This window comes from Aythya ferina (genome assembly GCF_964211825.1).
Source record: "Aythya ferina genome assembly, chromosome: 7".
Taxonomy (NCBI): Eukaryota; Metazoa; Chordata; class Aves; order Anseriformes; family Anatidae; genus Aythya; species Aythya ferina.
Window position 1 is genome coordinate 4,182,794 of NC_140302.1, and position 16,451 is coordinate 4,199,244.

Here is a 16,451-nt window from a genome sequence, read left to right on the forward strand (position 1 = left end):
CATCTTACAAAACCTAACACTGTCTCAGCTGTGCTATTTTTCAAAGAAAAAAGTTTTTTTGCCCTCCTTAAACCATAAACAGAGAAAAAATAATCTGACACAAATATTCCACATAAATATTTTTTTAAACACATCTTGCATATATAAAAACAGGCACCAATGCCTATTAACAACAATTAAATACCATTACATGAAATTTCCAGCTGATCTTCATGGCACTAAAATCCAAACAGCACTTAATCTTCTGAATGCTAATTTGCATACAAGATACAAACATACGTGTTTAAAGCTAAGCTACCAAATCCAAACACAAGCATCTTAACTTCTACTCCAGAGACACCATGCTGGGGTGAGGCATGTGGGGGAGGAGAGGACAGGCAATCAAATCACCTCACATCTCATGAGCAAATTCAAACTAATTATGAACAAGGTCTCTTATTCTCTGGCCATCTAGATTAGACAGTATAATCCTAGTGGTATGAATAGTCTATCAAATTGAATGAGGTGATGGCCATTCTTAAAGTAACATTTGGATGACCTCTTCAATAGGTTGTGGATTTTTTTTATTTATTTATTTTATTTTTATTTTTTTTAAGACTCAGGTCCCCCAGTTTCTCTTTAGGTAGCTAAAACATGAATTTAAAGTTTAGCTCTGGTTTGAACATTGTCCATAAACACCATTTTGCCCTCAGTTCTACATAGTGTTCACTCTTAATGTACTTTAAATACTCATTTATATTTAGAAAAGGTATAGCTTTTTAATATACAAAGGCATTATAATACACCTATTGAGAAAGAAGCTTCAGAAAACTTGCTGTCTTGTGAAAAAGTAGAAATAGTGCAGTTTTCATAGTCAATGAAATGCAGTCCCTTATTTACAAAAACCCAGAGGCGTATCTGTCTTAAAGGTACAAACAGAGGAGAGGGTTTCTTTTTCCTTTTTGTAATAAATTTAAGCATACAAAATTTAAATGAAAAACCATTTCCAGAAATCTCCAGGTAATACAGAATATTGTTAGCTCATCTGCCTGCTATTACCAGATCAAAGCTTAGATATATTTGGGTCCTTACAGACCCCTAGAAGGTTAAATATTCTCTTACATCTGTAACAAATCTGTTCTCTGCTTGCAAGTAAAATATTTCTTGCTTGTAAAAAAAGCATTTTTTGGTGAGAGGAAGAAGGGAATGTAACTGCTGTGAGAGTCCAAAATTTGCTGTGGCTCAAAATCTCATTCCATTACAGTTTTATGCATCTCACTGCAAAAATAAGACTAAATATTTTCTTGCATTATTTTCACCGGGATGCAATATTGCTAGCAATTTTAAGATTGTTTTACGAAATGATTCGGTCAAGTTTTTAGAGCAAAGCAGTATGGAAAAGCATTTAAGCCTAACTGCTTGGAAGCTTACTCTTCACTAACTAGTCTGCATAATGACATGAACATTCTCTTTTCTCAATAAAAATACTGCAGCTCCCACTTGTCCTTGTATTGCCTGCCCTGTAACTCTAAAGTGAAACTGGAATAGCATAAATATAAATATATACGTATATACACACACACACACACACATATTATGCTATCAACAAGTAGCATGCCTCACAAAGTTCCACAGCCTTCTGCAGATTTCGGGGCAAGTCTTCAGCCTCAGCATCTTCAACTATGCTTAAAATCAATCATGACAAACATATTACCTAAGGCTGACTCAGGAATGGATTTAAGCAGCTGGCTGAAATTTTATTAATGTGAGTCACCCACCCCCATAAGTGCAAATCCATAATAGAGCATGGACACTCATCAGTTTTACTGCAAAATTCATCTGAATACAGATACTTTGTAAAAGGAGCAGAGGATCCCCAGAGAAAGATTTACGCATGGTAAAACTTCATGTCTCCTTTCCCCAGTCTACCCACAGGCTCAAGGATAGGAAAGACATCAGCAAAAGTCAAGCATGAAATGGTGAGAGCATTTCCCAGAAGAGGCACAAGAAAAAGAAAAACTAAAAGTACACGTGTTCCTATTCAGATGCTGAGAAGGCTAAGGAATTGAGATGGGTAAACTTGAATACCTGTAAATGAATATGTTTCAAAGCACATCAAAAATTTAGAAGAAAGAGAACAATTATCCTTTATGCCCAGGAACTAGTGTCCCAATAAATAGGCAATAACTCTTGTCAGTAGAATAATCATGTGAAGAAATCATGTTAAAAACAGCTTAGAATCAAATTAGAGATTAGTTAAATGTAGCAATAAATAATATAGAACCTCTACAAATTGAATGTCCATGTCTCAATACAGGAAAAATGTATTATTAAGGACAATCTTCTATCTGTCATTTGGCAACAGCTACCCTGTCATGCCCAGAGAAATTAGAATAATTGCTAGTAAAGGAAAAACAGCTATAATGGGAGGGTTTACTTATTTCAGACGTGCTGTGGTGCCAAACTTAATCTTTAGATTGTACTTCATGGAGTAGCAGACAGAAAAACCCACTTACAGAAAAACAGTTTGCGACAAGGTCAGGTGCAATGCTGAGGATCTCATTGAGAATATTACTATCAAGAGGACAGTCTGTAAGAGGGACGCTAATATATTCAGATGCAACATATCTACTGCACAGACAAAAGCCCAAAACATCAATGCTATTAGCACTTGACTTTTAAAAGGTGAGCTAAATAAAAATGTGAGCTTATTGAAAGAAAACAAAATATCTAAAAGTAAGTACTGGAAGTAGCATGAAGGTTATGTTAGCACAGAATAGTAGAAGGTCTCAGAGCAAGCATATACCACCCACTTGAAATAAACTTTTGAAACACTTAACAACAAAAACCCTTTGTGTTTAAACAGGTTAAGAGAGGGTACAACCATGTTAAAAAAGATTGTGACATACTTAAATCAGTATTAAGAGAAAGAATCAAGGAAGACTATGCACAGAAGCTATGGCGATTCAAGCAAAAAACAGATGGATCTTTCTGCATGTGCAGAAAATCTCTGGGAGGTTTCCATAAATGAATCCTTCCCAAAGGATGAAGCTGCTGCAAAACTGACTGAAAGCGATGGTACAGTAGAAGAGGTTGCAGAATAAATTGAAAAAGGGAACTGTAAAAACTCACCAGGACCAGCCAGAAATCAGCCCAAAATTACAAGCAAATTCAAGGATATATAAACTAGTCTCTGTGGCATGCCATCTAATGCTTTGAAACCACAGCAACATCAGAACAGAAAACAGCATGCATGAAGCTGGTGCTTTCTAAGAAGCCTTGAACCCAAGTTGCTGGGGACCAGTACATATAACGTCCACCTAAACTGAAACATTAGGAGCAATAGTAAAAAGCCCAAATATATATATTGACAAAGGGTTATTGAAACTGGTAAAGAAAAGTCATACCTCACAACCCTGTTGCAACTTGACCTAGGACTCCAAAAACAGATGAGAGCTCTTCACAACCATTTATTAAACATCTAGAAATTGATTTAAAATTATACCCTTTGTGTAGATATTGTGTTAAATGTAAAATCAAAATTGTCATATACAACAAAATCCAGCTTCCTAGATTCTCAATCCCACCTCTCTCAGGTGGGATTTACAAAAGTTAACCGAACTGGGCTCCAATGGGCACTTCTTTAAATACTGGCTTTTAACATTTTTTGGACACGGTTCTGCAACAAGGTTAGCTCTGGCCATTCCACTGACAGTACCTACAAGTCACTTCTGTTATTTCAAGGTAAAATTAATTCCTGGAGTGGTGTTATTTTGCTGGTTGAACACTGTAATTATACAAATCCCGAGTTGCTAGTCAAGTTTAAGAGACGCATTGTTTTTCTTTCACCCTCACTGCTCCCTTACCTTCACAACTCTCTAAACCCTTATTCATCACACTCCAATAGGTACTTGATAGCTGACAGGATGGCAGACACCTAACACAAATAGACTTAGAAATTTGATGACGAGAAGGATAGCCAGTGCCCAGGCAGTGAATACTTATGGACTCGCCTTGTGGGCAGGGAAGCACACAACCGAAGCTGAAGGCTGTGTGGGAGGTGACCAGGCCTGTTAAAATAAGCCCTTCTGCTTCTATTTGCTCCTGCCCCTGCCTCCCCCAAAGCCAGCTGGTGTGCCTGATGCAGAGGGCAGCTGTTGTAGTCCCCTTCAGGCCTCCCTGTTGGCCCACGTAGGGAGCCCAGGATCCACAACCTCAAAGCATGCTCCTGTCCTTTGTACAGCACATCCCCACTGGAGAGCTTTTACAGAAGTGAAAGAAAAAGCCAAGTTAAGGGAATGGGAAAATCTAAAATGGGAAAACGAAGATGAGAATCCAAGCACTTCTGGAGACAGAAAGGGATTAAAAGAAAAATACAGATGACTGTAGCTCTGCAGTTTAAAGTAGCAGTGTTAAACACAGCACTGAAACACAGCTATGGTGGCTGTTTTCTGCTTTCCCTTGTAGTAGTTTCCTCTTTAGAAAGGCACTGTGTTAATCAAGGTAAGGCACGAAAGCCTTAGAGATTCACTGAAGCACTGCAGTTTTATAAATCTAAACAAAAGTTGTGCATAGCCTCTCACAAACACACACACACTTCAAAGGCAAAAAAAAAAAAAAAAAGGATCTTTGAATCAGCTCTAAAAACAGGAGTAAAGAAAACAAGTCATTGAAACCAGCCCTTCATAGCCACCACCTTCAGTTTCATCACTGTTTCCTTGAACAAAGCCTTAGGAGGACTGAAACAAACTGATTTCAAACTAGTTTTAAAGTTATGCCCTAAACACCCAAAAGCTGTGCACCATGCTCAGGTTTGGAGAAAATCCACCCGTCTGTGGGCACCTGGTAGTCCAGACTGCTCTTCCCCTGCCCATGTGTTTTCTGCAGCAGTTTGCAGGTCCTCCTGCAAGTGTCTGGCATAGAGCATCAGCCCTGGCAAGCTGACCTAGCTGTGCTGCCCACTGTCTCAGGAGCAGATGAGATGGAGGCTCTCAGCTCTTCTCCCCACCATTCCTGCCCACTCCTCAGCCCTACACACAACATCGGGGGAATAATCTCCCCATTTAGAGGCTGCTCAGGGCACTGAAGGAACAGAAGGGCTTTCGATTCCTGCCCAGGCGTGTTAGGCAGCTCATAATTAAACCTTCTGCTGCAAAGCTTTTAAATATTTTTCTATTAACTTCTACAAGGCACTTTTTAAGCAGCTCTATTAAATAGTTCCATTGTGATTTCTAGAAGAAATGTTAATTTAATATGCTATGCTAGTTGTTCGTCTCCTAACAATAGTAAGAGAAAAAGAAAAGCCTTTATAATACACAAGAGATTGGGATTTGGCAATTAAACCTTAATTTGGATTTGATTTAACAATGTGAGAATTCTGCCAGCATCGTCAACAGACTCTTAATATATTTGCATTAATGCATAGCCCATAAGCTACCAGTGCTTTGAGGTACTGAGCGCTCCAACGCAGCTGTAGTTGCCAGATCAGCTGGTACATGGAAAAAACCTTCCCAGGGTTTGACTAGATTCTCCAGTCAGCTTCACTGAATCAAAAAAGAAGCACCTCCAAACTTCAACCTCAGAAAAGCTAATACATTACACTTCGTGTTAATCAGAAGCATATGGCCTTTCAAATAACATAGAGTCCTCAGTGACTCAGCATTACTGTTCTCTGAAGGAAGGAAGAGCAGTGCACTGAACAGTTCTTATGTCAAAACAAGAGTCTTTCAAAATACCAGGATGAACCTAATTCATGTTTGTCATGCTTCAAAAATTATTCATAATTTCAAAATCTCAAAAAGAATGATACAGCATCTCCTCTGAAGCAGACAGCATTACAGTTCCTGCCAACCACTTCCATAAAGGGTCCCCACGTCCAGGGTCTCTGAGCAAGCCAAACAATTAAGTATGAGTCTGCGGGAGAATTTTGCTCAGAAAGATGTTCTCATGAGGCTCATATTGCATCGTTACACTAGCATCATTTCAAAAGGTGCATAATTTAAAGATTAGCTCAAAGTCTGTGTGCCTTGTCATTGACCAGGAGGAATTCATCCTGCTTGCAGTGATCCTGAAAGGAGCCTGCCATACAGAAGCTCTGCACATAGATGGAATCAGCGTTTCATTGTAATACTAGGACTTCCCAACGTGGGCAGATTTTCCAGAACAGTCTTTTAAAATTAATTCCTTATTACCAATCTAACAGCCCTGTCTACTTCCCATACATTTGAGTGATTACATTTTCCTGGCCTGAGTCTCAAGCTTATTATTTGGTATCATTTTATATCTGTATGCAAGCCAAAACCAGCTACCTACTTGAGAAGTCAGGAAACAAGAGTTCTCTCACACGACTCTGCCACCTAATACCAGTAAAGAAACATCCCCCTTTTTTCTTTTTTTTTCTTTTTTTTAAATTCAGAATTAAACATTAATAAATAAAAAGTATACTATGAATCAATATAACTGAAAGTTATATATAAATGGAAATTTTATTAATATGGCATTAGGATTCACACCCCAAAAATCCATAATCAGCACATAAAGTCTAGAGCAAATGATTCGTTGTGAAGGATTGAAGGATTTGCTCAGGTCCTGAACTGACCAGGGCTAATGTCTGCTTTAAATATGTTAGAATTTTTTTTTTAAAAAAAAAAAAAGGAAAAACAAAGCTTAAGGGCCAGACTGTGGCCTAATAATGGCTAATGCTAATCAATGGAATTACCAATAACTCATATGAGTAGCTATTTTCCACGGGACATCACTATTTATCTAGGTCTGAAAGAACAGAAGACCGAGAATATAATCAGAATAAATTAAAAGCTTTAGGACAAGCAGAGCTCCTGCAAATTTAGGACTCTCCCTTCTGCCCAAAGAGTGCAGATAACAAATAATATTTCCTACATGAGAGCCAAGACTCATTAGCCAGCAGGGCACTGTGCTGAAACAGTAGAAAACCCCAAGGATTTACAATTGAAACTTCAAAGTGGTTCCCTTAGGTAAGCCTTGCAAGGTCTATCACTTCCCAGCGAGTAATGTCCATGATTCCCTTGGTGTAGATTTCACCTCATTTGTAATTAGAACCACAGGACAATGGTGAGGGGCTTTGACACCATTTTTGTTCTGTTTAAGGATGAAAACAGAACATTTTGATTTCATTTTTTTCCCAATGGCTGGGACACTGTTCCACATGTGGCTGAAAATCAACTCTTAAGTTCCGAGTTCTGCCTGAGAAAGACAAAGTCAGATCTGGGGGTAATTTTTAGCTGCTCCTTTCAAATTAGGTAGAGCTGGGATTTAAACTATCACCTCAGTCCCAAATCAGTATCTGAATTACCAAGTTTCTCATGGTTTTTAAAACCATTTGTTTGATTCAATCCATCCAGCTGATGAAATGTTGTGATATCAGCATGGAAAAAATAAACACTTTTCTCAGCATTTTTGGGTTTGTTCACTTGTTTGTTTTTAACAACATGTATCTCAGCTTCCAAAAGCAACTGCTGATGCAAAACTACTCTCCAAGCCCTGTGATAACAGACACACCTCTAGCTGTAAACTATACTACCAGTGAAATGCAGAGGTGAATCCTTTAGAGCACCAGAGTAGCTGTTAGGTGTCAGGAAAAGGAAACGAGGAAAAAAGTGCTGACAAGCAGTACCAGTGGTGCTTGGAGCATCCCAGGGAAGCTCCAGGCTTCTGTGGGCAGGGAGGGCTGGGGGACCGAGCACTGAGCCCTCAGCATGCCTTTGCCACACAAACTAGACCCTGCTGCTGACAAAAGACAATCCGTAGTCTATGTATCGTCTGCAAGGCCTTCAGGAAAATTAGCAGACTAGGTAATGAGAGAGAAACCCTTATCAAGGAGAATTTGCTGATCTTTTCCTCCCCAGGCTGCAGCTTCTCAGTTGCTTTAAGCTGACCTAATTAGTGACTGCTGCGAAAGAGGATGGGAAACAAAGTCGGGATTTTCTCTTCCTCCTTTGCGCTGGCACTAGACCTGGTACTGCACACACAGAGCAGAATCTGGCGTTTCACACAGGGCACTGATTCAACTGCAAACTATGTTTTGTTGCTGTTTTCAAAGTCTTGTCCAGTTCCTTTTAGGCTGGATCAGTTCCTGTCTTGGGATGCTGCTTAGGCTCAGCCCAAGCACCTCACAACCACACTTAGGTTAAAGAGAGCATGAAACCACATGCGGGAAAGGCCCCGGCTCCATCTAGACACAGAAAATAGCCGTGGTCCCGGGCAACTCTCCTCCCTTTACAGCAACTCCCTGTGATTCTGAGCAAGTCCCAGCCACCGCTTCTTTATAAACATCTCCATCCTGCTCAAATCGCTGAGGCTTCTTTCACAGCAGTAAGCTATGAGACAGGAATCCTCCCTGTGCCTGAGAGACTGCAAACAAGACAATGTATGCAATGTTTAGCAGAGACAGATTTTAGACTTCCTACAACATGACACTGTTTAGCGAGGTGTCGGGAAAGAACTTTTGGCTATGAATTCTCCATAAACAACCAATTTGCAAAAAAAAAGATGTTCAAGTTCTAGAAATCTCTTTTCTATTTTCAGTTATTTATCTCATTACTTTATATAAACCGACTTCATACCTCTGAGCTTTAATGCTGATTTCTGTGTGTTTTTTGGTTAGACCACCACATTTTGCAGATACAGACAGACAGAACTTAACTTCTGAGACAACCTCAAGGAGGAATCAAATGGCAGCAGCTCCAGTTCTGCAAATCAAGATGCAATCATTCAAAAACAAAATAAAAGTATTTTTATAACCAGAACTACCACTTATATTTGTTCGTAAACAATCAATTGATTTCTTTTCAGGACCTGCTCAGACAAACCATCTTTGAAGCTCCTCTTTGATTTCCTCAATGACACTAAATAGATTAAAGGACAGTCTTTTGGCAATTCTCTAGGCCCTTGTCCTTGTTTAACCACTAAGAAGTCTCTCTTTCTGGCTTATCTCTAGCTCCACACCTGACAAACTCTTCTTGCAGGGTTTTTTGTTAGATCCCCCCCCCCCCCCCCCCTTCATCTCTCTCATTCTGGACTGGGAATGCTTTCTAAGGCAAGCAACTGCTTTTGTAGATGACTCATAAAAAACCAACAAGGTCTTTGATGCAGCCATTGCTTGAAAATTTGTCTATACTTCCAGCTCTTCTGGGACCCACTCCAAAATGTACTGAAAGTGATGGAAGTCAGTACCTACAGCCAGAAATGCAGACAAAGAAATTTGGTGGAGAAGAGCTGAATTTATCTTTACTTATATAAAGGGGAGCACAGTATAAATCTAAGGTCATATACTTCTTCCCATTTACTACAAAAATTTTGAAGGTATAAATAAAATTTTGCATGAAGATGTGAGATCATACCTAGCTTTTATATACTTACACAGTTGGCTTCTGAACATAATTGAAAAAATAATTGAAACAATTGGTTATTGATAAAATCAAAAAGAACGCAAACTTCAGTTATATTAACAGGGTACAAGCAAGTTGTTATGCTGTGTTTTAGACTCAACACAGCTCTGTCAAGTTAACCTTTGGAGGTTTTTCTTTGAAGCTTTTGCATTTTTCTTTCCAGCTTTGGAGGCAAGAAATTTTTTCTCAAACTAAAAGCTGAAATCCAACACAACTCGAATTTGTTACACAGCACACAGACACACGGCAGATCAGATTATGCCTCACACAGTGCAGGTTCCTCAATTTTGTGCTGGCAAACTCCCACAGCTGTGCAGGTTGGACCCAGAAGCCATCAGCCATGCAAGCGGAGTGTTACACAGAAGTGGTTACCTTGTGGGCTTCCACTCCAGCTCATCTGCACAAAATGCACTGAAATTTCTCTTTCTTAACCAGTAAGGCAGGCATATTAACAAAGCAGGAAAAAAAAAAATCCTTCAGCTGGATAAAAGGTACTTTTCAGAAATTCACTTGTGAAAATAATGTTCTAGCAAAGGTCCTCAGGTGGAACATGGGAGCAGAACTGGGCTGAACTTAACACTGTTGTTCCACCGCTGACATGAGAACAAGTGGAGTAACTTCTGTATTTAGTGTAATTCTTAAGAATAAATTCAGAATATTTTCCCTTTTTTTTTTTTTTCTAAATAGCTATCTTTTTATTTCCAGAACTGTACATAATATTTCAGATTCTAGGAACATTTACATCATTTATAATATATTTTAAGAAGTTAAAGCGTATGTGTTCAAGGTACAGAAGATTTTAACCTTTTGTTGCTTCTGCTCATCTCATACATTACATCTTAGTATTTCTCAAAAATCAGGACCTTTATTTTAGAAAGGTGATGCTAAAGAAAACGCTGTGAACAATTAACCTACTGCAACAAGAACTGTAGCATAATCAAAATAAAATCTCTTCTGGCAGAAGCAAAACCCATATTGAGAGTTTTTGGCAGTCCTGTAATGTATGAACAAGGTGAGAGGTACCAAGATGACACTTAATTTAGGGGTCTTGCTGAAACAACCTGGCTTCAGCCAAATGTAATTTAGCCAAAGGACCTCTTCAGAAGCACATCACAGTTCATCTCATATCTGGTAGACAGAGAGGAAGAGGAGGAAAAGAAAGCAGAGAGGCTTTATCAAGCAGTCTTGGAACTAAGACCACAAATGTAAACAGAAATCCAGGACAATTCCAGAAACAAAGATGTTACTGCAAAAAATGAACATGAAACGTTCTTCATTGAAGCTAGCACTTAGCATGTGGGTATAACTGTTAAATTCTTCCAGTACTGCGCATCACAAATACTAATGAAATCTTAGAGGAAAAGGACTAAGATGAAGCAAGACCCATATGAATCAGGAGTTTGACAAACATCTGTGATAGACCTGTCCTTAAAAATGGTGATCCTACCCTTCCTTTCATTTCAACAGTTCTTAGGATACTCTTTGCTGAACTTATTCATGAAATTGAGTATGTTCACTGCCAATCTATGAAAATGCTAAAAATATTGTTGATGTTGATAAATACTGAGAGCTCATCCTTGCAGTGAAAAATTTAAGACCAATTTTGCACAATTTACCTATTCACTTGCTAAGCCATACATCCCTGAAGACTATGATCTTCCTAGTATTTTCCATGAATACTGAACTCAAAATATATGAGTTCTTTCTTGGCTCACAGTTCCCATGAACACGCCGTTACAGCAGGTTCACTCAAACATAGTTTAGGTCTTCAATACTTTCACAGTGTATTACATAGCAGGAGAGACTACTTAAAGCTGTAGGTATAAACCACTTTAAAAACAAAACCTTTAGTAAAGATGATTTTTCACTTGATTAATTCCAGGAGAATTTGGTATAGCATGGTGAATAATAAAGTATAGCACAGTGTCATTGAAACTAGCTTCTTGGGCTTCACTGAGAACTAATGAGAAACTCATGAAAGATAGTTTACTGAAATGGTTTTTGAGAGTTGACAAAATACGTTCCCTAATATAACTGCTTTACTGGAAAGTGAAACCAGATTATGGAAGAATAGAGGTAGTATTTTCCTACTATTCTTGAACACTGAGAATTATTCTTCCCCTTTTCATTATATATTAAAATAAAGGTTAAGCTAGTGACTCAAAGAAATCTAATGCTGTAAATATTGACCTCCATAGGTCTGAAATGATGGCTGGTACCACTGAATCCTTGAAACATGGTTGGAAGAAGTAAGTGAAAAAGTTTTGTAAACTACTGTAGAATTTTTTAGTGCTTTGTGCACATTGTGAAGTCTTAAAATGTCTGATAGCATAGACTAATGTGACTGACAACAAACAAATTCTGTTCAAAACTAGTTAATGCTGAAGAACTGATTGATCTTCATTTGACATGATTATATAACCATGAATTAAGATAGGAACCCTCTACCTTTCTATTGTGAAACTTGATTTCATAGCCTCCTCCTTGACCACAAATGACAAAATTATATATATATTTTTTTGTTTGGTTTTAATGTAATGCAACAATAGTTAGATATTTCTTCACCATTTCATTACCCACATTAACATGCAGTGTGGAATATCCTATCTGTATGTTTGTAGAAAACCCAGCCTTTAAAATGATACTGAGTTGAAAGAGATAATTGGAATGAGATGAGTGAACAATTCATTTGTTCCTTCTCCCTGAGGACAAAGTCATTTTTCTTCAATGGAAATTCCACTATGTGGGGAAACAACTTTCTAAGGGAGAACTGCTTTGCACATAAACAGGTGTAGAGGCCTAATTTTAAAAAGATAATGCAAAACAGTTAATTCCATTGACCTCTGTCAAAAAGAAGCTTAAGAAGTATTCCTACAAAGCTTCAGCTTCACAGAAAACCAGAATTTCTAAAAAGGCTGAATGAGAAACCCTAGTCTGCATGTGGAACAACATATTCCCCAGTGGAGCCCTTAGCAGACCAGAAGTCCCCCTGGGGAGACTGTAAGTGATTATGCTGCTGCCAGGCTGAATAAACAAACGAAACCATGACCATGACTGTTCCTTTATCATGCTATAAAATTTGATGTTGTCATATTTTCTCAATTACTGAATTCTCAATTAGTAGCCAAGTTCACAGAGTAATCTTTCCTATTTGAAGATGAAAGAAAATGAGTCATACCTATTAGTACTGAAACTCAGGGATACACGCATTCTGCTTCCCGAAGTTCATACACATATAATGTTTATAACCCCACAAGAGGAAGACTAGCAAAATAAACCTCTAATATGTTTGGAAAGCATTTTGAATTTATGATGCAAGCAAGCTTTAAATATTACTGATTTTAAGTAGTACAAAACAGCATAGCATTAAGAAGTATTTATTGATATAACACCTATTAAATATATAACCTGTCAAACAAAAAATTCCCAATCCCATAATACGCTAACACTAAATTTAATTGACTCTGGTGGTATCTGTGTTAAAAGAAATAAAAAATAGGGTAGAACCCAACTATAATTCAAGCAGCAAGTCTAGAGAAATAATCCTACTGCTGTTTAGCAGATAAAACTGGTCTCAATCTGAAATAACTCTTAGGGAAGCTGATGAAAGACTTGCTAGCATTTTATCATGGGAATTGGATGGTGCCTGAGCTTCATTTCAGTGTCAGAGACCATTAGTCCTCTCTCTTTGTGATTTCAAATGGACCAGGAAACGGCTGTGGGGAAGGGAAAAGATAACAATTCTGATAAGCCAAGGAAAATAACTCAGTCTGAAAAGGTGTGTGCTATAACAAATACGTCTGAAATTCTAAGATTCTCACTAATAACTAACCAGAAGAATTTCCAGACATCTGAAATGCAGATCAGATGAAGCATTAGTGACATCAAAACTACTTAATCCATGGTGTACAAGTGCTGTGGAAATGGGTCACTACAATTTATTATGTATAGGATACTGTAACACTCGTTATTTAATTAAATTTCAGGAGAAATGCAGGTGAATGGGAACATCTTCATTTTTTAAATTCTGCCCCATTGTCCTAATTAGCCTGCACACTTGAATTTAGGAGGAAAACATTTTCAAGAAAAGCTGAAAATACAGCTGCTGGCAAATCTGGATAAGAAAGTACTCAGGAAGAATTATTATTAAAAAAATGGGATTGGAGAGAGAAAAGAACAGATAACCAGTTACCTTCATATAAGATAAGCAATTAATGTTAGCTCCGGGATATCTTGCAAAAAGCACAGGATGCCTAGCAGAATTTTACTCCAACCAGCCTAAGCTGATACACTACATCCAGTTACAGATAGTGCATTTTAAGGAAAATAAAAGAAAAAGGCAAAATGGATGAGAAAAGAAAAATCAAAAGGAATATTGTTCACATTTCTTCTGATGAGTTAAATAGGTTTAGTTTGGGAAAAATGAGGGAAATGAGAGCAACTCCCCACTTGATAAAAATTTGTAGAAAGGGAGTACTAATCAACATTATTGATAACAATTGAGGGGAGAAAAAAAAAAGAACAAATTTTATGAATTTTTAATGAAGATTTGGGTGGGGTAACAGAAAACGCTTCAAACTCCATTTGCAGTTTCCTCTGCATCTTCCTCTCAAAGCAATAGTATTTACTGCCTATACGAGGATAAAGGCAGATCTGTCCAAAGATCACAGTGTAGTAAAAGCACTCTGTTAGGCACCGAGGCAAACAGAATTCATAGCAAAGTGCAAATTCCATTCGGTTTCATCCATGCTTCCGCACTGCCAGATGTTGGCAAGGAATACATAAGCTTCTTACAAGCCACAAATAAAAAACACAATTGATCTGAGGTGCTACGTGAATTTAATACTTCCTACATTAAGCTATCAAAATTATTAAGTAATGTAATGGATTACATTTGTCACTCTAAGTAGAAAAGCAAACTTGGAAAACAAAATTTGCACATGACAAACCAAACAGGCAAGAGTATATACGAGACAGAAGGCTGGTTGTCAACAGGCTAGCAAGAGCTAAGTATGAGGTTCCAAAACCAAATGATAAAAGCTACTGTCCCCTGCATTAAAGAATAAAATCCGCATGTGTTCCATAAAAGAAAATCTAAATCACTAAGTATAGAAACAGTGCCAACAAACTACAAATCATGTATTCAGCACAATGAGTAATAAAGATGCCTCAGAAATACAGGAAAAGAAGAAGTAGCCAGATATGATATCATCAGGTTCATTTAAAATCTACCTCAAGCTAATTGTAACGGGCCAAACTCATTCCACCTTTCAGGATAAATCAAACCTATGCATTAACCACATCACACACTGTCCTTTACCCAGAGTACCCAGAAACATGATGAAGAGAGAACAGATTCTTTTACTTTGTTGCATCCCACTGAAATCAAGTATAAATTCCCTTTTTCAAGGGACTTCCGTTGCTGTAGAAATGGCAACATTCAGTGTTATTATTATTCATTATTATTATTATTCGTTATTATTATTGGACCAGATGATCTTGAAGCTCTTTTCCAACTTTAATGACTCTGTGATTCTATATTTCAAGGTTTATCACCCTGAGTCTCTTGAAACCATGTTTTAATTCTACTGTAAAAATGCAACTAGATTAAAAATAGACCCCTGTACAAAAAATTTACCTTAATCTTATATTAGTTTTAAAACTTTAAAATACAGCCTTTGTGCACCTGGTGCTCTGTGTATGATGGTTGTCCTACAGAGCCTCTAAGCAATCTTCTACACAAACATTCCCAAACCACTCAAAACTCACAGCACTGTACCCTACACTGCTACTGCCATCTTTATTAATTATTATATGAGTACTGAAAAGGGTAGGAAAACAAATACAGAAAAAAAAATCCTGGTGGCAAAGAATGAAAATGCCTTTGTAAAATTCTAAACTAAACGCAAACATTTTGTTTGAATAAAAGCTATCTTTCAAACAATATCCCTACAATTTGCACAGTAGAGAAATTATCTTGAAAAAAACAAAGCCTTGTGTATAGGAAAGGCATGTAAAGATGTCACATCCATTGGTCCTTCCCAACCAAACACCTGCTTTGTGTGGGCAACAATACTGCCAAAACTGGCTTGACATTATTGTGAACATTCAGGGTACACCAATGAAGGGCACAGACAGCTCAGTTAGGAGGCTGCTAATATGGCTTGGAATTTGGCAGCACTGAATGAACACAGCAGCAAGTGTTTTAAGCATGCTAAGTTGTTTACTGATGACTATGTCCTCTTACTGGGCATAAATACCAATGGCTGGAAGGAATCTGGCTTCCAGCAGATAAAACAGGATAGCATTTGGGACATGGCATGCATGTGGCACATAGTTGTGAAGTCCGGTTTGACAGCCCACACACAAAAAACAGTTCTCACCAAAACCAAGCAAACAAACAGTGTTTAACACATCAGGGAGTGCTGACGTGCAACTAGAAGTGCATAAAGGGGCAATTCCCTTACCCTTCCTCCCTTTTTTCCCCCACATTTCACCCCAGAATAATCCCCAAGAAGATGAAATAATATTTGCTTCCCATCTCCCAAGTATAAGGCATGGGCTGAGGACATAGCTGGCAGATTTTAAACCTGAGTATTAAATTGAAAAATACACTTAAAGCTTGCCATTTTACCAAACCCTTCCTAAATTCTCACCTTCCTTTCACCTGTTGACAGTCAGTGAAATTAATTCAGCAAGTAGTTTGTGTAAAGGCAACAGATTATATCAGTTTAGTTTTCCTCACTCGTGCTGTATGTAATTCTCTTAAAAATGAATGAAATGAAATGCCATTTAGGGGTCTTGGTGAGATCCTGAAAGTTGCCAGCACTATGAAGCTAAAAAAAAATGGAGAACGTGAATATAAAATATGATCAGAAATACCAAAACTGTGAAATACAGATGAATTTTCAAAATACGGCTTTCTAACAAGTGTATTTGATGAAATGAAATGCTAACAGACAGCATTTATCTGAATAGAGCAGAAAGCCCAACTCACGCATGTGAATTTGACAGTTTTCAGGTCTTATATAGCCTTCCATCCAGTAC

General features: G+C 37.8%; 2 protein-coding genes across 10 annotated transcripts in view; one reads left to right on the plus strand and one right to left on the minus strand.

The window, feature by feature from the left end:
* The window catches only part of CTNNA3 (catenin alpha 3), a 468,549-nt gene that overhangs the window by 276,918 nt on the left and 175,180 nt on the right, over positions 1-16,451 (minus strand). The window lies entirely within an intron of this gene.
* The window catches only part of LRRTM3 (leucine rich repeat transmembrane neuronal 3), an 89,610-nt gene that overhangs the window by 24,302 nt on the left and 48,857 nt on the right, over positions 1-16,451 (plus strand). The window contains exon 3 of one of the 3 annotated variants that reach the window (XM_084526491.1): positions 11,603-11,643. The exons of the other annotated variants lie outside the window; for them this stretch is intronic. Within the exon in view, the coding sequence (XP_084382617.1) occupies positions 11,603-11,608 (6 nt within the window). The 3' untranslated portion in view covers positions 11,609-11,643. Of the gene's footprint in view, positions 1-11,602; positions 11,644-16,451 lie in introns of those variants that run through there. 3 annotated transcript variants of the gene reach the window in all.